Genomic DNA, 21,361 nt, shown 5'->3' on the forward strand with positions numbered 1-21,361 from the left:
CCCTCCAGAACAGTGGAATGAGAGTCCTCTCTGACCACCCCAGTTCTGCAGCAAGTGTCCTGAAACTCACAGCATATTGACTTGAGGAGGTACGCCCCTGCTCCAACGTCAGTAGCTGTAGGGCCGAGTCGTGAGTGACCTGAGGCCCCAGGAACACTTGTCGCAAGGACTCCAAAAACTCCTTAGAGTCCTGTACTACGGGGTCATTCCTCTCCCACAATGGTGTAGCCCACTCCAGTGCTCTATCAGAGAGCAAGGAGATGATAAACCCCACCTTCGACTTCTCTGTAGGAAACCGTGCAGCCAACAGCTCTAGATGGACTGAGCACTGGTTCACGAATCCCCTACATGCCTTGCTGTTCCCCGTAAACTTGTTGGGCAGCGAGAGGTGAGGGAGGGTTGGAGTAGGCTTGGTGACTGACACCATTGCAGCCGCTTGAGCCACCACATCATCCATATCAGCAAGAGCAGACTTCTCCAGAGACCTCACTCTAGCATCAAGCTGCAGCATGAACTGACGTAGCTGCTCCATCTCCGCCATGCCAGCCAGACCCTGGCGCAGTCTTACTGTTACGGGGGGACCGGCAGATTAGGACCAGGGGGTATATATCCTAATCGCCAGTCGGGGCCCACCGTGCTCCAGATGACAAAGGAGCTGCTGGCACCTGAGGGTTAGGCGGAGACTATAGAGCTGGATGGCTCTGAGATAACCCAGGAACTCTGGGAACCGGTCACGTGTGTTGGGACACGTCAGACCGGACGACAACCCTATTAGCGTTTTGGTGCACCTAGCGCTACACCAACCACGTGTGCAGGAAACACGTCAGGTCGGGTGGTAACCAGGTAGTGTTGACCGGAAGACCGCCACGAAAGCGCCCTGTCGGCCACGTGTGTAGGACACGTCAGGCCGAGCGGTCCTCCGATTAGCGTTTCTGGCCACCTCTCGACTGGCCACGTGTGTGTAGGACACGTCAGGCCAGATGGGTACACCAGTAGCATTGACCGGGAAGCCGAGGAGGATTGTTACGAGGGGCTGTCTGATAATAACCTAAAGGAGTATCAGACAGTCAGGGTCCACCGTGCAAAGACTCTGCTGCAGACTATGGCAGAGTGCAATACCTCTGTTAACTCACAGAAGGATATAATAAGTAAAGCAATTCCTCCCTTACTTGGAGGGTGTGTGGAATGATCTCTGTTAATAATCACAGAGACAAAGGCAATGTGTGCGAAATGGCACCTACCTAGGTCCGCTCTTCTAATGGTGCAAAAGAGACGAACAGCAGCGTAAGCCGCACAAATCTCCTACCTGCGTTCGCTCCACTAGTGTGCGAGGACACGAACCACTAGATATGGCACCTGCCTAGGTCCGCTCTTCTAGTGGTGCAAAAGAGACGAACAGCAGCGTAAGCCGCACAAAGCTCCTACCTCTGTTCGCTCCCCTAGTGTGCGAGGATACGAACAACTGCCAGACGCAGTATAAGGAACGTTACCCTAGCGGTAACGTCCACCTACGAGTCGAACCACAAGGCCCAGCCAGACCATGTGCCTCAGGCACCTGCCTATGTCCGCTCCCCTAAGAGGTAAGGATACGGACAGCAGCCGAAGCTGTAAGGTATAAGAACGCTACCCTGCCGGTAGCGCTCACCTAGCATAGACAGAGGAATGCCTAGAGGAACGCTCACAGAGCGTCTACTCTTATGCATGAACCAAGAGGACTGAGCGCCATGCGGCGTCTGTCAGGGTCTTATATAGACTCTGTGCCTCATCCAAGATGGAGGACTCCAGAGCCAATCCGCTGCCAGAACGACAGGAGTGACGTCATGCTGGCCTATCACCGAGCAAGGCATCACAAGCACATGACCAGCGACCAATCGGCATAGAAGGTGTCAGAGACATGTGACCTCGTGTCAGCGATGATGTCACCCGCACATGTGCAATGGCTCCAAGATAGGACTTAGTCTCCGGCGCTCGCACATGTGCAGTAACAAGAAATCTGGACTTAGTCTCCAGCGCTCGCACATGTGCAGTAGCAAGAAATCTGGACATAGTCTCCAGTGCTCGCAGCAACCATAACAAGGATAAGGAACACCCTGTTAACTCCACAGAGGTCCTGGGGTACGCTGTCCGTGCGCGTAAGAGGCACAACCGGACACGTGGCGCAGCATGTGCGTTGTCCGTGTGCGTAGGGGGCACAATCAGACAGGAAGCACAGCAGCCGCAGCCCAGTTAACGCCACTGGGCTGCTATAGCAAGACTGGAACGGCAGGAGGGAAGCACGGCGCCTGACCCTGATGTGCCGAGCCATGAATCTTGGCGTGACAGGCACCGTTCGCCTAACCCTACCTACTGCTTCCCAACATAGGCTTATGCCGCAATGAGGCTCTAACATGGAGGTGTGCTCTGACTGAGCAAAAGTGAAGACTGCGCACCTCCATGTTGTCTCCAGCCCCTTTTATAACCTGGGTCCGCCCCAAACCCAAGGTGGAACCACCAAGGTCCAATAGCAGAGTGCCATGTCATCAGTGACGTCACATGCGACCTATCCGGAACCGCCACGTCATTGATGACCTCATGGCAGCCACGCCCCAAACACTTCACCAGTCATCGTCTGACGACCAATACTGAGGTGCCAAATCATAGGGGCGGGCCTCTGCGAGCCAGTCCGGAGTTGCCACGTCATCAGGACACCTGACACCCTCTGCCCTATTAGGGCCTGCCACCTCACGGACATGCTCAGTGAGGTCCTTACCGGACCTAGCCTCTGGTGCACTAAGTGGCTGAGCATGCCCAGTAGCCTGAGCAACAGGCTCAGAAAGCAGACTATCAGTTTGAGCATGCTCAGTAGGCACATCCCAGAACTTAGACACAGCACGAAGTCCACGTACCTGTGCAAAGAGGCTGTTGGGGTTAATTGTGGGAGCATGCTCAGTAGCCTGAACTGAGGACTTAGTCTCAGACATAACACAATCAGGCTGAGCATGCTCACTAGGCAAAACACCGGGCTTAAACTCTGGCTGGGGTAAATCGGCGCACGCATGCGCACTAGCCGCCTCTCCACACATAGACGTGGTGGAAGGAACAGCCAACTGGACGACCCGAGGCACGGCCAAGAACGGCAGCCGGTGCCTGGGCGCAACAGGAACCGCAGCAGGCTGCTTGCGGCTATGGCGGCGCCGGTTTGTAACAAGGCCACTGCAACACCTTGATTTTTTCCCTCTTGAACCAGGCCTTGGTTTTCTTGGCTGTGTGCTTTGGGTCGTTGTCTTGTTGGAAGATGAAATGACGACCCATCTTAAGATCCTTGATGGAGGAGCGGAGGTTCTTGGCCAAAATCTCCAGGTAGTCCGTGCTATCCATCTTCCCATGGATGCGGACCAGATGGCCAGGCCCTTTGGCTGAGAAACAGCCCCACAGCATGATGCTGCCACCACCATGCTTGACTGTAGGGATGGTATTCTTGGGGTCGTATGCAGTGCCATCCAGTCTCCAAACGTCACGTGTGTGGTTGGCACCAAAGATCTCGATCTTGGTCTCATCAGACCAGAGAACCTTGAACCAGTCTGTCTCAGAGTCCTCCAAGTGATCATGAGCAAACTGTAGACGAGCCTTGACATGACGCTTTGAAAGTAAAGGTACCTTACGGGCTCGTCTGGAACGGAGACCATTGCAGTGGAGTACATTACTTATGGTATTGTCTGAAACCAATGTCCCCACTGCCATGAGATCTTCCCGAAGCTCCTTCCTTGTTGTCCTTGGGTTAGCCTTGACTCTTCGGACAAGCCTGGCCTCGGCACGGGTGGAAACTTTCAAAGGCTGTCCAGGCCGTGGAAGGCTAACAGTAGTTCCATAAGCCTTCCACTTCCAGATGATGCTCCCAACAGTGGAGACAGGTAGGCCCAACTCCTTGGAAAGGGTTTTGTACCCCTTGCCAGCCTTGTGACCCTCCACGATCCTCCACTTTGTCTTTCCCATGTTGACCAAGTATGAGTGCTGTTCACAAGTTTGGGGAGGGTCTTAATTAGTCAGAAAAGGCTGGAAAAAGAGATAATTAATCCAAACATGTGAAGCTCATTGTTCTTTGTGCCTGAAATACTTCTTAATACTTTAGGGGAACCAAACAGAATTCTTGTGGTTTGAGGGGTTGAATAATAAATGACCCTCTGAATAAACTTTTCACAATTTAAAAAAAAAATAAAAAAAGAAATAACATTCTTTTTTGCTGCAGTGCATTTCACACTTCCAGGCTGATCTACAGTCCAAATGTCACAATGCCAAGTTAATTCCGAATGTGTAAACCTGCTAAATCTGCAGGGGGTTGAATACTACTTGTAGGCACTGTATATAAGAATTTACAAGAGTGAACAATACAAGTACAGTATATAATTACATAAAAATAAAAGGGAACAAAAATGAAAGATTACTACACCTGGTCACGGATTATGGCTCAGATATAGGGAGAGAGGCAGCCCCTTGGAAATGGACAATTCTATACACAGAATGTATATCCTCTGGCATTGACACAGAGTGTTCTAAGACACTGGCTTTTATTAACCTCTGAAGGCAAAAGGAGGAAAGGATCCAGCACAAAATACCTCCGAATAAAATGTCGAAGCTTTATTGGCAAATATTAAAAAGATGACCGGATGTCACCTCTTTCCCATCCTGCTCAGCAGCAGGTGACGGCCGGTCATCTGGCCAGCGAACGCTTGCGCATAACGCTGGAGTAATAGGGGAAAGTGCGGTCACGAGGTTATGGGCGGCACTTGCTGATGACACTCACAGCTCCGCCCATAACCTCGTGCCTGCGCAAAGCGTCACCAGTGGTCACACGTGCACACAGTGCACGGCACTGCTACAGTGGAACAGCACATGCACGGGACCACGGGCACCCAGGGGCGGCGTCCTGAGCTTTGAAATTCAGCGTTCGGGGGCGGCGTAAATCGGCAGGAGGACAGCAACGGGCCCCAGGCAGCCCGCCCCCATGGAAGATTTACGAAATTTGCATAAGAAAAGGTACAAGTTTACAAAGTGTTTATTTTGGTATAAAAGGGGCCACAAGAACTATAGGAAGCTTCCTAGAATGCAGCCCAGGAGCTGCAGAGGGGGGAACTTTTAGCTTTATAGCTAAATTTCTGATGACAGGTTCCCTTTAAAGGGACAGCACAGCTGTCCGGAATATCACTAATAAATAACCTTGGGTATTTAAGACTTGCTACTCGCCATGGCAAGTGCTTATTCAACGTGTCCCTGTAGCTTGTCTCTTGTACGATCTACAATGAGATGGGGGGGGGGGGACACAAGGTACAAGTGTTTATTTACAATGACAATCCATCCGTCTCAAGAAAATGGGGGATAGATAATGGCTGCCTGGACCATTTGGCCAGAACCTTGAGATGTATTTGGCTGCCATGGAAAGGGATTGAGAACTGGGAAGTTTGCCTCCATGGATGAAAAGCCCTCACAAATGATTGGTCTCAGGATGCTTTACTGTTGTCAGACACAGAACTCATGTTAGGATTCCCCTTATGTTCTCTAAACGATCATTTTTCAAGAGGTCTTGAACATTTTGAAGGGACCGCACCAGACAAAATAGCTTTGCAGGAAAATGAAACCACAGTTTTGGATAAACAGGCCGACGAACAAAAAAAACAGAAATTGTGATAAAGTCTAAGCCGTGATTAGAAAGAATAGGTTATGTCAGTATTTAGACCAGAAGGTGATAACCAACTGCCAAGGCAAATGGCAGAACTCCTGAAAAATAAAAGTTAACACGGGAAAAATTACTTAAAAGGGAGGTCCAAAGGCCAAATAAATTTTAATCTAAATCCCTATCTATTTAGTGCCATAGTCTAAACTATTTTCTAATATGCTTGGATTAAACATCTAAAATCCTTCCCAAACGAAACTGTTATTGGGTTAGTTTTCTTTAGTTCCTATGTGATGACGCTTTGTTTGAGAATCACAGTTCACCCTGGGATACTGAAACTAAGCATCATCAGGGTACAGAGGCTGGTTTGTACACATCATACACACATGGCTCCTCTCCTTACATGTCGTACACACATGAGCAGTATTATTGTACTGTAGTTATATGTACATTTGCATGCATATAGCCCCTCTCCATAGAATTGAATGCAGATGGCTCCTACTCCACATACGTCTCTGGAAAATACACACGGCTCCACTTCATACACGATACCGCTCCATGCGCGTTGTGTACATGGCTCTGCCTTGTACACATTGCACACATGAAGCTCCGCTCTGTACGTGTTATACTCACATGGCTCTGCTTTGTGTGTGGCATTCACACCTGGGTCCGCTCTGTGAGCGTCCCACACATGCGGCTCTGCTCCGTCCATGTCCTACACACGACTTTGCTCCATGCGCATCATTCACATGCAGCTCCGCTCCATGCGTGTCCTAAACACGCAACTTTGCCCAGTGTGCGCTCCGTACTTGTCGTACACTCGAGACTCCGCTCAGTACGTTATACACTCTGCTCTGCTCCGTACACCTCGTACACACACGGCTCCGCTCCGTACACCTCGTACACACACGGCTCTGCTCCGTACACGTTGTACACACATGGCTCCGCTCCAAACACCTCGTACACACACGGCTCCGCTCCGTACACATCGCACACATGCATCCATGACACCCAGCACAGCAGTCCTGCACACACTGAGGAGCTGACCATGTGACCCCTGACTCCTCCCCTCCATGTGACATCATCACAGGTCCTGTAAGCACAGAGCAGCCATATATCTAGTGTGCGGCTCTGCAGGTGGAGGTATGTGGAGATTCCCCATTACTGGGCACAGTAACCCCTCCATTCCCGGAGATAGTGTCCCCTCCCCCAGCTCTGCCATGTGTATATGTACAGTAATATACAGCTGGGTGTGCTCATGTATACAGGGGAGGTCACTCTGGGCTTGGGGACAGATGACGCTTTCTCTCTGGGGTGGGGATTTATAGGGACATTTCTGGAGACAAGGTGATATCTTTAGGTATACGGTGAATTAACCATGTCCTTAGGTGGAACTGGCGAATGTATTCTCCCTGCAGTCGCGCTCAGTGTCGGACTGGCCCCCCAGAGAGTCCTCCGGTGGCCCAGGTCACTGACACTGCTGCTGTAGGGTTGGAGCATGTATGAAGGATGCAGCTCCATTGTGGCCCAGTTCTGCAGTCCATCCTCCTCCTCTTCTATAGCTCCTCCTCTCACAGGAAGTTTTGTCTTCCTTGCTGTGAGGCAGTGACAGTGAGAGGTGTCCTCCAGCTTTAGCTGCACTGAGTGGACCATTTTTTCACGACTTTTTCACTTTGTTGTAAAGTAAGCTTATATGTGTGTTAGGCCAGAGTCACACTTGCTAGTAACTTGCGTGAGTTTCGCATCGCATCACCCGGCACGGCCGCGCGAGTTACTAGCAAGTGTGACTCTGGCCTAAGGTGTATATCAGTATTGATGTGTGTGTTTATACTCCTGTATAATGTTTGTATAGATATTAACGTGAACCTGTCAGGTCCAATATGCACCCACAACGACGAGCAGTTCTGGGTGCATATTGCTGATCCCTGCCTAACCGTCCCTGTATACACTAGCATAGATAAAGAGATCTTTAGAAAAAGTGCCTGAGGGCATTATATCTCCCGACTAGCCCAACTCTTAGCATGTTAGTATGCCCACAGGGGTGTACTAACATGATATTCAATGCAGTCTCACCAGCGGTGATATGTGTACCTGTGTCCGTGGTGAGCGCTGTTCTGAATGTCGGGCACTTCCGGTCATGCGCTCTAGACCTGTCTGAAGCCGGGACAAGTATTCCTGGCTTCATACTGTGCATGACCGGAAGTGCCCGACATTCAGAAGCACAAACACAGGTACATACGTCACTACTGGTGACGCTGCATTGAGTAACATGTTATTACGCCCCTGTGGGTGGGCTACCATTCTAAGAGGGCAGAGTAGTCGGGGGATATAACGCTCTTGGGACTAGTCCCCGCTCTCATTAGCATAAGATAAAAGCTTTATAAATACTTTTTCTAAAGATCCCTTTATCTATGGTATTGTATACAGGAACGGTTAGCCAGGGATTAGCTATATACACCCAGAACTGCTCGTGGTTCTGGGTGAATATTGCACCTTACAGGTTCCTTTAGGGTATGTGCGCACGTTGCTTTTTACCTGCTTTTTACCTGCTTTTTTGCTGCTTTTTCTTCTGCGCTGTTTAATGCCAAAATGGATGTGTTCTTCTATTCAAGCAAAGTCTATGGGAATTTGGGTTTCTTGTTCACACTATGTTGTTCAAACTGCAGCCTTTTTGTGGCAGAACTTTGGTCAAAAACTCAGCTTTGCAGTGCAAAACCCAAATGGCAAAAACAATTGACATGTTGCTTCTTTGAAAAGCTGAGTTTTTGACCAAAGTTCTGCCTCAAAAAGGCAGCATTTTGAACAACATAGTGTGAACAAGAAACCCAAATTCCCATAGACTTTGCTTGAATAGAAGAACACATCCATTTTGGCATTAAACAGCGCAGAAGAAAAAGCAGCAAAAAAGCAGGTAAAAAGCAGGTAAAAAGCAACGTGCGCACATACCCTTAATGTGGGGCCTCATTCAGTAATGCGAATGGAGAAGTATCCTGATCTTGATGCATCTTGTACCCTGAATACGATTATAACCTTAATGCATCTGTCTATGCTTTGCATAATCACCTGGTATCTGTCCTCGGCTATTTCCTTGACTACAGTTTTGTCTCCTTATTATGTCCCTGGTATTATTTCCCCAATTTCTGACCCAGCTACCCGACTATTCCTGAGGCCTCTTTCACACGTACCAGAAACACGGACACACGTAGACCCATTAAAATCAATGGGTCTGCGCACACCTGCGTGTTTTCGAGTGTCCATGTGCTCCACACGTCGACATGTCTGTTTGTCTCCAGAAGCACTGATGTCACACGAACCACACACTGATGTGCTCCTTGTGACATCAGTGTGACGTACTGGAGAAAACTTGTGCCTGTGAAATAAAATTATTTTTTTTACTTATCTTCTACTTCTACTATCTTTGGCGCTGCTGTCACTTGCTTCCGGACCTGCTCATTATGCCCATACATATTAACTGCACCGCCGACCCGGAAGCAGCAGGAACGCCGGGGACATTTAAGTATAGACGTTCATTCTTTCCGGATGTCACACGGGTAGTACACAGAAAACACGCACACACACATGCACCTACACCATGGACCATGCAAAATGTATGTGTTTTGCATGGACGTTTGAAAGAGGCCTAAGAATCACACCTCTGGCCAGCAGTGATACTGTAGACTCACTCACGGGACCTGTTGTAAATCCAGATTCTCTACAGAGGTGAAAGGGTGTAGGCCAGGATTCCTCTGGGATCTCATCATGGAGTGGATAGAGCCAAGTCTGTCCAAGGTACCCTTCTTGGGCTGATGGCCTCAGACAGATTTAACAAATGGGGAGAAATAGTTTAAAAAGGGAAGGAACGACTGCTGTAAGGCTATGTGTTCATGGGATTATGTACCTGTGGATAAATCCGCAGGTACATCCGCAGGTTTCCCGCAGCAGATCCCCAGAATCCACAGCTATACATAGCTGTGGGATTCCAACGAAATATCTGTGGTATACCTGAGGATATTCGTGCAACTTACCTGCGGAAGTCCTGGCTTCTATCTCCATAGTGGAGGGCCGGGAATTCCGCAAAATCCAGATAAATCTGCAGGTTTTCCACAACAAAATCCGCGGGAACAGAGTCCCGTGGGCACATAGCCTTAGGGTTGTGATCATTAATGACTAGAAGTGTGAGGTCTTGCTAAGTATATAAATCCATCACCCTTAACAAGGCCCGCTTTACTTGTTGTCCTTGGGTTGGGAATCTGAATAAAAGCTTAAGCTCTGGAAGAACCAAGGTTGTTTGTCCCGTATGTTTCCCTTGTGGTGGTGTAGGTGGAGGCATTCTAAAGATAACTACAGATCAATAATTTATAACACAACATCGTGGTCCCTTGAAGTTTGTTTCTGCAATGTTTCCAATCTGCAAAAACAACATTAGTTGCAGTGATGCCAGTATGTATGGCATGTGACCCCCATGGTGATCTACAGCAAACATGTGGCATTACATGCTGGCATTAATTTTTAGCCAGTGATTAGCTGAAGTATTCATGTGACGTTATCCCAACTGTGGAGGAGCAATTAAACTCGTGTTCCAGTTCATAACATCAACACCATACCTCCCAACCGTCCCGGATTCTGCGGGACTTGCACGATTTATCAGGGCTGTCCCGCACTCCCGCGGCTCACAGCTGATGTCCCGGCTCCTCCCCTCAGTGAAGTGAATAAATTAAATTATCATCGGCTCTGGATTTTCGGGGCGGCCGGGACTCGGACTCGAACTCGTGGAACTGTGAGTTCATTGTTTCAAAGGCAGCAGCTCTAACAACTGAGCTACTGCCTGTAATGAAAGCAATAGTAAGATTTTGTTATCTTGACCTCTATACTGCAGGTGAGACACCAGAAGCAGGTTATTCAGCTGCAAAGATGGATGAATGGATGATAGAGGGATGAATGGAGGGATAGAGGGATGAAAGGAGGGATAGAAGGAGGGATGAATGGAGGGATAGAGGGATGAATGGAGGGATAGAGGGATGAAAGGAGGGATAGAGGGAGGGATGGATGGATGATAGAGGGATGAATGGAGGGATGAAAGGAGGGATAGAGGGATGAAAGGAGGGATAGAGGGAGGGATGGATGGATGATAGAGGGATGAATGGAGGGAGGGATAGAGGGAGGGATGGATGCATGGATGATAGAGGGATGAATGGAGGGATAGAGGGAGGGACGGATGGATGATAGAGGGATGAATGGAGGGATAGAGGGATGAAAGGAGGGATGGATGGATGATAGAGGGATGAATGGATGAATGGAGGGATGAATGGAGGGATGAATGGAGGGATAGAAGGAGGGATGAATGGCGGGATAGAGGGTTGAAAGGAGGGATAGAGGGAGGGATGAATGCATGGATGATAGAGGGATGAATGGAGGGATAGACGGATGGATGGATGATAGAGGGATGAATGGAGGGATAGAGGGAGGGATGGATGGATGATAGAGGGATGAATGGAGGGATAGAGGGAGGGATGAATGGAGGGATAGAGGGAGGGATGGATGAATGGAGGGATGAATGGAGGGATAGAGGGAGGGATAGAGGGAGGGATGGGTGGATGAATGGAGGGATGAATAGAGGGATGAATGGAGGGATAGAGGGAGGGATAGAGGGATGAATGGAGGGATGAATGGAGAGATAGAGGGAGGGATGGATGATAGTGGGATGGATGGATGATAGAGGGATGGATGATAGAGGGATATATAGATACACGACAGATAATAGATAGATAGAGATAGAATCATAGATAGATAGAATCATAGATAGAGAGATAGATGGATAGATAAATACTGTATCTCAATGTTGGTGAAAGAGTCAGATTCATTTGTTCCCATAAAACTACTATAAAGAAATGAGGAAAAAAATACAAATACAATTTTTTTTTTTTTTTTTTATCTTCACCACCTTGGATTCAAACCAGCAACGTTCAAAACTTGTGTCCAGCAACCTCCTAGCTTTCCTAGCTGCTCTAGCTGTTGAGCCACTAGGATTGATGATGTCAGAGGGAGGATTTCACATAAATGAACCTACAATGCAGCCTCTTACACAGCAGATTACACAGGACACAGCTACATTGTACAGAGCAGCATCTCTATGTCCTGTATTCTAGAGGGAGAGGAAAAGAGGATTTTTTTTCTTCTAATAAAGTTACTAAAAATAATAAAAAAAAATAGAATGTAATTTTATTGCACTTTTTTATAAAATAATAAACATCACAAATCAGCAAATAACATGGACATATTTGGTGTCCCTGTAATCGTAATGACCTGAACAACACAGTGATCAGATTATTTATGGGGATCGGTAAATGGCGGGAAAAAAAAGGCGCAGTTTAATATTTTTCTTTATTAAAACCCATAAAAAATGTAATAACAATGGATCACTGAGGCCGTGTTCACACATAGCGTAAATGCTGCATTTTTTCTGCAGGTGTCCGTGCCACGAGTGCAATAACAATGTTCTCTGATTATTGCGTGTTTGCGGTATTTTTTATACATTGTCCCCCTTATTTGATACATGTTTGTTGCTGATGTGAATCCTGAAGCTTATAAAGAAAGAAACACCAAATCTGCACAGTTCAGCGGCGTCTTTACACGTACCAGGAGCGGAGATTTCAGGACGTCTCATCCACTTTGCTTGGACAATTAGTCCGTGTTCACATGTAGTGTAAATGCTGCATTTTTTTCTGCTGTTTCTTTGCACATTTATTCTGCTGTGTTTAATTGTCCAAGTAAAGTCTATGTAGTGCCATGAAAAGACGCTCCTGAATTCTGCGGTTTTCGGGGGGGGGGGGGGGGGGGTTCTCTGGAGGTTTCTATGTGGAGCTTAAAAAATGCAGGAAAAAGCTTCTCTGTACAATAAAAACACTTAAAAACGCACATTCACATCTGAACCAAAAACGCATTAAATAATGGAGAAAAGGCAGAAAACATGCAGCAAAAATGGAAAAAACAGAGAAGATTATTGTATAGTTTGGTGCAGACAGAAACAAAAAGAAACAGAATTTATGCAACGTGTGAACACAGATTGATAGGCACAAATAAGCAACATGTCATATAGTGACACAGAAATATAAAAAAATTCTGACTGCTATAAATATGAATGAACAGTCCACGGCATCTGCTGAATGACCCTTACTGCCAAATGGGTGTGGCTAGGGGTGTGGCTAGGGGCGTGGTCAAAATTTGCCGCGGCGCGCGCCTTTCTTGAAAAGTTGGGAGGTATGTCAACACATATACAGTGACAAGCAAAAGGGTAACAATGTTTTGAACTTTTGATTTTCAGGTTCCATGTCTTACCATCCACTACATCTTTTAGCGTGAGACGACCTTCATTTTGTAGACAATCATCTTCACTATATCATTCCTAAATTTGACTTGCAACTATTTTGTAAACCTATCTTTGGCTTTCAACACTGCTTAAATCCTTCTGGGCTTTTGATCAGATTGCAGCATTTCTCTATTGAAATCTGATCCCAGGTCTCTTTACACATTCTCAATGTTAGAAAAAAACAAAGAGAAAAATTGCATGAAAAATACCCCGACTATAAATAAATAAATTGCAAGTGCTTAATAACAGGGTACTTGGTGTATACATTTTTGCAAAAAGGTAAAAAGCTGTCTCACCTCGTCATCTCAATGTTGATGCATACTGGTCAACTCACTTGGGTATATATACAGCTTTTTTTTTTTCTTTTCAACTCTACCCACAAGTGTTCTATTGAGTTGAGGTCTGGGGGCTCTGAGGGCCAATCCAGCACCTCTACTGAACCATTTCTTAACCAATCTCAATGTACTGTATGCGTCGGGTTGTTATCCTACTGCACACTGTCATCCTTTTCCGACCCATAGTACTTGTGTATGAAGTAACTAATCTTGTACAATGCTCAAATATAGCTCAGCATTGATCCTGGTATATGCTTTTGTCTGTAAAACAACCCCATATCATATGGCTTCCGTAACCAAACTTGACAATTCCTTCAATTTCTTGATCCATAAGCCACGATTTTGTTTCTTCCAGATATATTTGCACCTATCAGAGCCTAATCTATAGACTTTCGTCTCATCACTCCAAATCACCCCTTTCCAATCTTCTACTGTCCACTTTTCATTTGAGCCAACTCTTCTTATGATGATATAGAAGTCTAAGTTTCTCACTTTTACGAAGCATAAGAGCTGCCTCCACTCCTGTGATTATTAAGCCAGAACTGATAGACCATGTGATGAGTCAACATGTTGACTTGGATATTTTGACTGGACATCCACTTCTTGGCATTCGAATGGATGAACGGACTTCATTTTGTATTCTTCCACCTGTCATGGCGCTCACATGATGCAGTTTGGCAATATACTTGGCCGAGAGACTATCGATGGACTGGATGATGCTGTTCCACTTTTCTTGGAAAATCTTCTTTTCCTCTATTAGAACCAGTGACCTTTCGCTTCAGAATCAACCTAATAACACACTGAGTTATTAGGGAATGTGAGAAAAGGTTTTTATTTTTAGTATACAGGGGGAAAAAAAGATTTTTCAAACAGTAACAGTGTAGTGAATGACAAGAATATGCATAACTAATTATATGCTAAATAGTTGTAAGTGAAATTTATGTATGAGATAGCCAAGATGTTTCTGTAAAATTAAGTTAGGCTATGTGCGCACGTTGCGTATTTGCATGCAGTTACGCTGCGATCTGCACCGCAGCGTAACTGCATGTGTCCTACGTCCCCAGCATAATCTATGAAGATTATGCAGGAGACGTGCGCACGTGACGTCTTAGAGCGCAGCGCTTCGGCTGCTGCCCGAAGCGCGCGTTCTAAGAAGTGACATGTCACTTCTTTTCTGCGCTCTGCCTGCAGCTCCTGCTCTGTCTAATGGAGGAGCTGCACTCAGAGCGCATGGAATCACCTTTTTTTTTTTTTTTTTTTTCATTCCGGACTCTTTTCTGCAGCGATTTGAAGCGCACGTGTGCTGTTCAAATCGCTGCAGAAATTTCTGCAGGGCAGAACGCTACGTGCGCACATAGCCTTAAGGCCGCTTTACACGCTACGATTTATCTGACGATCTCATTAGCGATGTGACACACTCAGATCGTAGTTACGATTTGCCGAGATCGCACATAGGTCGTTTATTAGCGGTCACACGTAACGATCTTACAAGTGACGCAAAATCGTTCAGCGATATATTGTTTGCCCAAGGCGGTCGTGTGGACATTGTTCGTTGTTTGCAGGGTGTCAAACGTGCCAATATGTCTGCTGCGTTCCAAACGATGAACATTATTTTGAAAGTGAACGACGTGGCAACGATCAACAATTTTCAACCTATTTGCGATCGTTCGGAGTCGCTAACGATGACGGAAGTGCGTCACAGAATCCGTGACCCCGATAACATATCGTCAGATAAATCGTAGCGTTTAACGCTGCCTTTAGTCTCACGCTCAAAGATGTAGAGGTTGGTGAGATATGGGGCCTGAAAGTGAAAAGTTTAAAACGTGCTCATCAGTGTATCTCCCCCATGTTTTCCCTTATTATCTCCAGTAATTGTATTATTACACGGGATTATTTATGATGTTACTTTGGCTCATCTTCTCCCCATTCAGGCCCTATCGGATCCTTGCAGTGCAGATCTATATAAGAGAATTTTCCTAATTGACCCGTTGAGGATGGAAGGTAACAGGGACAAGATAGTGGAGAGGATATTACACCTCACCCTAGAGATCCTCTTCCGGCTTACTGGAGAGGTGAGAGATTCTGATGGCGTCACATTACATCATTCTTATCTATGGGAATAATAGATGGACAGAACTGGAGAGGTGAGGACTCTGGAAATGTCTGTAGTGAGATTTATTAATGTGTCTCTCCATAACCAGGATTACACAGTAGTGAAGAAGACCTCTAGTGATTGCTGTCAGGACTCTGTGTCTGAACGATGGGGAAGACCCCTGAGCCCAATTACGGGGCCTCCACCTCACCCCCCGATACATGAGGACATCAATGACCAGAAGATCCTAGAACTCACCTACAAGATGATTGAGCTGCTGACTGGAGAGGTGACACTGCTGGGAATATTGGGACATTATACAGTAACGCTATGAAGGGATAGGGGGGATGACGGTATCATTGTATGTGTCAGGTTCCTTTACGGTATCAGGATGTTACCATCTATTTCTCCATGGAGGAGTGGGAGTATTTAGAAGGACACAAAGATCTGTACAAGGACGTCATGATGGAGGTTCCCCAACCCCTCAGATCACCAGGTAATAGACAGGACAAAATACACGCGGCCTATAATTATCTGTATGTAAGAAATTAATTCAGTCTCTGTACGTGTTTCCTCCAGTTCTATCCAGTAAGAGGACAACAGTAGAGAGATGTCCCCGTCCTCTTCTTCCACAGGACTGTAAAGAAGAAAATCCCAATGTTCCTCAGGATGATCAGGTAGATGGAGAGAAGTTATCATGAAATCTCCCCTATGATGTGTAGACGGCTGTGAAGGTCTTGTGCTCAGTCTTTTTTAATTCACCAGTATTATATGTTTTATACTTGTGTAATGAGAACGGTGGAGATGGCAGGATTAGAGCTGATCATAGATGGGACTTTTGCAATATTTGTTTCAGGGTGAAGATCTGACCCATATTAATACTACAGGGACATATGTGAGGGGTGATGCCCAATGTAAAGAGGAGATTCCTACATATGACTACCCAGGTGAGTAGGAACCACTAAATGCAGAGAAGTCGCAGATTCTACTAAGTCACCGGCTGGTAAAATAGAAGTTATGTGGAGTAGAGATGAGCTGTTCTGACGGGGCTCGGTTCACCTGCAGCAAACAAGCCTAGCTCCACAGGCTCGAGCTTGACGCAAATCCCGGATCAAGTCACTGATTGGCAGTTTGACTCTCTGCCCACATACACCCAGCCATAAGCAGATCACTTTTGGGGGCAGGTGGGCGGATTTTTTTTCAAATGTTTTTTTTGTTTGTTTTTGTTGCACACTACATGTGATCACGCTGTTGTTACCCCCAGTGTGCACCATTCAAACATTGCAAGTGGCTCACACAGGGCTGATCACCAAGCGTACCTGAGCACAGCTTTGCTCGCTTGGTTTTTGTTCGCATCCGATCCCAAAACTCGAAGCTTGATTTTTAAATTTGGTGTTCAGTTCAAAAACCGAATATCAGGTTCGCTCATCGCTAATGTGTAGTTGATAAATGTAGATGCTTTAACCCCTTCAGCCCCCCGGCATTTTGCGTTTTTCCGGGGGGGTTTTTCCCCTCTCTTTCTTCCGAGAGCTGTAACTTTTTTTTATCTTTCCATCAATCCTGGTATATAAGGGCTTATGTTTTGCGGGACGAGTTGTAGTTCTAAATGGAACTATAAGTTTTACCATATAGTCTACTGGAAAACGGCAAAAAAATTCTAATAGCTGAAAAATTGCAAAAAAAGTGTCATCGCACAATAGGTTTTGGGATATTTTGTTTACCATGATCACTATATGGTAAAACTGATGTGTCGGTGTGATGCCTCAGGTCGGTACAAGTTTGTAGACCCCAAACATGAATAGGTTTACTTGTATCTAAGGGGTTAAAAAAAAATTCACAAGCCTGTCCAAAAAAGGGGCGCACGGTTTACGCCACTTTCCGAAACCCGTAGCATTCTCATTTTTCAGGATCTATGGCTCAGTGACAGCTTATTTTTTGTGTCTCGAGCTGACGTTTTTACCTGTACCATTTTTTGCGCAGATGCTACATTTTGATCGCCTGTTATTGCATTTTGCGCAAAATTTGTGGCAACCCAAAAACGTAATTCCTTTCTCGCCTTTTCATTGGGGGACACAGACAGTGGGTATTATGATGTCTTCAGGGAGGCGTGACAGTAGATTTGAAAATGTGTTAGCTCCTCCTCCCACAGCATATACCCTAGCTAGGCAGGAAACTAGCTCAGTTTTTTCTAGTGTCAGCAGGGAGGCTGACATGTCTGGCCTGAGCCCTACCAGGGTGCCTTAGGCCAGCTTATTTTTTTTTTTTTTTTATTCATTCTATTTTTGATTATGGGGCAATACCAGGGTGCCTTGTCACCTTCGTTCCCCCCGCTTACGGGCAGAGGAAACCTGGCGTGCACAAGCCGTCAGTTTCCCTCGCGCCCAAGTGGTCGGGTCTGCGTACCCCTCCAGGCTCCCTGGAAGCACCTCACACCAAGGTAGCTCCAGAGGGCTAAGCAGAGCCGAGGACCTGCTTCAGCCTTGAGCCGAAGATGCGTCCCTGAGATCCCCGCATCCCCGGACCGACGCGTCTTCAGACGGAGCCAGGAGCAGGTAGGGAGACGACGAGTCCTCTGTCCCCTGCATCCAAACCGCCGCCTGAAAAGGCGCCGGTGGGGCGATGCAGGCTGTGATCCCGGGGAGCCTCATTAATTTAGCCCCCGACGTCGGCCTGCATTCTAGCAATGCCCCCTCTCACTGCTCTGGAGGCCGCTCCCTCAGTTAGCAGAGGCTCTCCTTCTGATTGGCCGTCACGTTTAGTCCCAGCCCTGGGACCAATTAGCCTCCGGGGGCCGTCTCTCCCCTCCATGCTGCCAGGAACGCTGGACGCCATCTTCCACGTGGGGAGCAGACACGGGTGAGATCGCCTCCTTGGCTCTGTACTTCTACAGCGCTGTATACCGCTCTGCTCAGCGGTATATCGCTGTCTCTAGCGGTGTGTGCCTGCTGGCTAACGGTGTATATCAGCTGTTAGCGGTATATACTGGTTCTGCCTGCAGGTATATGCCGACTGTTTGACAGTATATGCCATTTTGCTATCGGTATATACCTGCTGTGCATAGCAGTCACTTTATAATACTGCTAGTGGCTCCTCACTCATAGTACAGGGGAATAACTCTATCTCTATAGGGCTGTAGGACTCTGTTGCTAACATGCGTAACCGCAAGGGTGATAAACCTTCCCAGGCGTCCTCTACGGACCTGTACTATCTTGTACCACCTGTGGACGCTCGTTTTCTAATGGCCGAAGCTATCCACTATGCCGGGACTGCAATGCCACTACTATCGTGTCACATTAGACCCCGTTGCTGGACCAGGATGCCGTGCAGTCTTTGGATTCTGCTCCGGCCACTGGTCAGGCAGCACCCCCGTCTGATGACGTAATTCCTGCATGGGCTCTTCTAATGTCCAAAAGGATAGAGGACCTTGCCGCTCAGATATCCCAGACTTCCACAGGCTCCCACAGCCTTCCCCCGGCTCAGCTTCCTCAGAGGAGCCCGCCTGCTTCGTCTGGTCCCTCTTTTCCAGAACGTAAAAAGGCTGTTTCCAAAAGGCGCCATTGCGACCTCTACGCCTCATCCGACTCAGACGATGGTCAGTCTGACCGAGGTTCCGTGACTTTTAGTAGTCACGATTCTCAAGACTTTGACTCTGATTCATATGTCCTTTCTGAGTCTAGGCATATAGAAGACACTCTAATTTCGGCTGTCAATCACTCTCTGTCGATTTCTGATCGGCCTCCGGACCCGACTTCTCAGTCGGCAATCAAGCGGGCCAAGAAGCCTCCTAAGTCCTTTGCCCAGTATCCGGTTTTTCGTCAAATCATATCAAAGCGGTGGGATCACCCTGATAGAAGGTTTAATAAAAAACCCTTCACTTCATTCGCTTATCCCTTTCCATCTGAAATGGTTAAGACCTGGTCAGTACCCCCCGTTGTGGATCCGCCAGTATCCAGACTGGCTAAACACACGGTCATGTCTGTTTCAGACAACGCGTCTCTCAAGGACTCGTCCGACCACGCAGTTGATGCTGCGGTCAAATCTATTTTCCAAGCTTCGGCCTCCTCTCTTCGCCCCTGTTTGCCTTGACATGGGTCGCGAGAGCTATGGGTGTGTGGAGTAAGAACCTGCGCAGGATGCTTCGCTCTTGTAATATTCCTCTGGAGGCTTTTGAGATCCTTGATTTGTTCTCTCTAGCCTCTAATTATTTTCTTCACGGCTCCCTAGATGCAGCTAGTCTGTCAACCCTAACGGCAGCCAATGCTGTTTTTGCCCGCAAAGTCCTTTGGCTAAAGATATGGAACGCGAACAGTGCCTCCAAGAAATCCCTGTCCACACTCCCCTTCCATGGCCTTCGTCTGTTTGGAGAATCCTTAGACAAACTGATATCTGAGACAACGGGTGGTAAAAGTACCATTCTACCACAAAAGCGGCCTGTATCCAGGAATTTTAAAAAATCTTCTTGGCGCAGGCAGTCCTTTCGGCACGCTCCCCAAAAACTGTCAGCCTAAGGATCGTCCCAACGCTCAGATCGAGGATCCGGTCCCTCAAGGGCCTCTTCCTGGCATTCCCACTCCAAGCAGTCTAAACCCAAAGGACCTCGCCCTGTACAGGCCCCCTCAGCATGACGCCAGGTATCCCTCAGAACCGACTCCTGTTGGAGGGCGGCTTCTGCTCTTTCGGGATATCTGGCTAGACCTCACTCACGATGCTTGGGTTCGAGAAATCGTCACCTCAGGTTACAAGATCGATTTCCATTCCCTGCCGGCCAACAGGTTTCTGCGTTCTCGTCTTCCAAAGTTCAAAACGCAAAGCCAGGCCTTATTTCAGGCCATAGCCTCTTTACAGAAGGCAAACCTTTTCATTCCAGTGCCCCTGGAACAGGGCGGCAAAGGTTTCTATTCAAACTTTTTTGTCGTTCCCAAAAAAGACGGCTCTGTCCGTCCTATCTTGGACCTCAAAAGACTGAACAGATCCGTACGGATTCGGACCTTCCGAATGGAATCATTGAGAGCAGTGCTAGCTGCCATGGAACCGGGAGAATTCCTAGCTTCCATAGATGTTCAAGATGCTTATTTACACATTCCCATATGTGTATCTCATCAACGGTTCCTTCGCTTTGCCGTAGGACATCGTCATTTCCAATTCAGGGCCCTCCCCTTTGGACTGGCCACTGCGCCTCGGGTGTTCACAAAGGTCATGGCGGCCGTCATGTCCATTTTACACCCCGAGAGGCGTACTGGTCGTTCCCTATTTGGACGACCTACTTGTCAAAGGGAGCTCTCTTCAAGTTTGCTCAGAAAGCGTGCAGATTTGCCTAGTCATGCTGTCAAGGCTAGGGTGGCTTATCAACTTCAACAAGTCATCCCTCATTCCTCATCAGCGCATCACCTTTTTAGGTATGCTGATAGACACGGCTCAGTCCTGAGTTTTTCTTCCAGAAGACAAGAGGTCTTCCCTGATCCGGGCCGCCCAATCGCTCCGCTCCAGCCGTTACACATCCCTTCGGAAAGGGATGAGAGTGTTAGGCAAGATGGTGCAGTCATGGAAGCTGTGTCTTTTGCCCAATTCCATCTGCGCCCTCTACAGCTGGATCTTCTGTCCTCCTGGGACAAGATTCCAGCTTCTCTAGACCGGTCAGTCCACCTATTTCGGACTGCGCGCAGCTCACTCGTCTGGTGGACTCAAGTCTCATCCCTATCTCAAGAGAAGGCCTTCCGCCCTGTCCACTGGCAAGTAGTCACGACGGATGCCAGCCTGATAGGCTGGGGGGCGGTGTTTCTCCACCACACTGTTCACGGACACTGGTCTCCTTCCGAGCGCTCCCTGCACATCAACGTTCTAGAGATCGGAGACATATTTTTGGCCCTTCAGAACTTTCAGCCCTTACTATTGGGCCTCCCTGTTCGGATCCAGTCAGACAA

General features: G+C 47.5%; 1 protein-coding gene across 1 annotated transcript in view; it reads left to right on the forward strand.

The window, feature by feature from the left end:
- Positions 1-21,361, forward strand: part of LOC142312096 (uncharacterized) — a 104,513-nt gene that overhangs the window by 22,987 nt on the left and 60,165 nt on the right. Inside the window, exons 7-11 of the mRNA XM_075350975.1 lie at positions 15,280-15,420; positions 15,550-15,729; positions 15,813-15,936; positions 16,020-16,117; positions 16,297-16,387. Of these exons, the coding sequence (XP_075207090.1) occupies positions 15,280-15,420; positions 15,550-15,729; positions 15,813-15,936; positions 16,020-16,117; positions 16,297-16,387 (634 nt within the window). The remainder of the gene's footprint in view (positions 1-15,279; positions 15,421-15,549; positions 15,730-15,812; positions 15,937-16,019; positions 16,118-16,296; positions 16,388-21,361) is intronic.

The sequence above is a fragment of the Anomaloglossus baeobatrachus genome, chromosome 5, assembly GCF_048569485.1.
Source record: "Anomaloglossus baeobatrachus isolate aAnoBae1 chromosome 5, aAnoBae1.hap1, whole genome shotgun sequence".
In the NCBI taxonomy this organism is placed as follows: Eukaryota; Metazoa; Chordata; class Amphibia; order Anura; family Aromobatidae; genus Anomaloglossus; species Anomaloglossus baeobatrachus.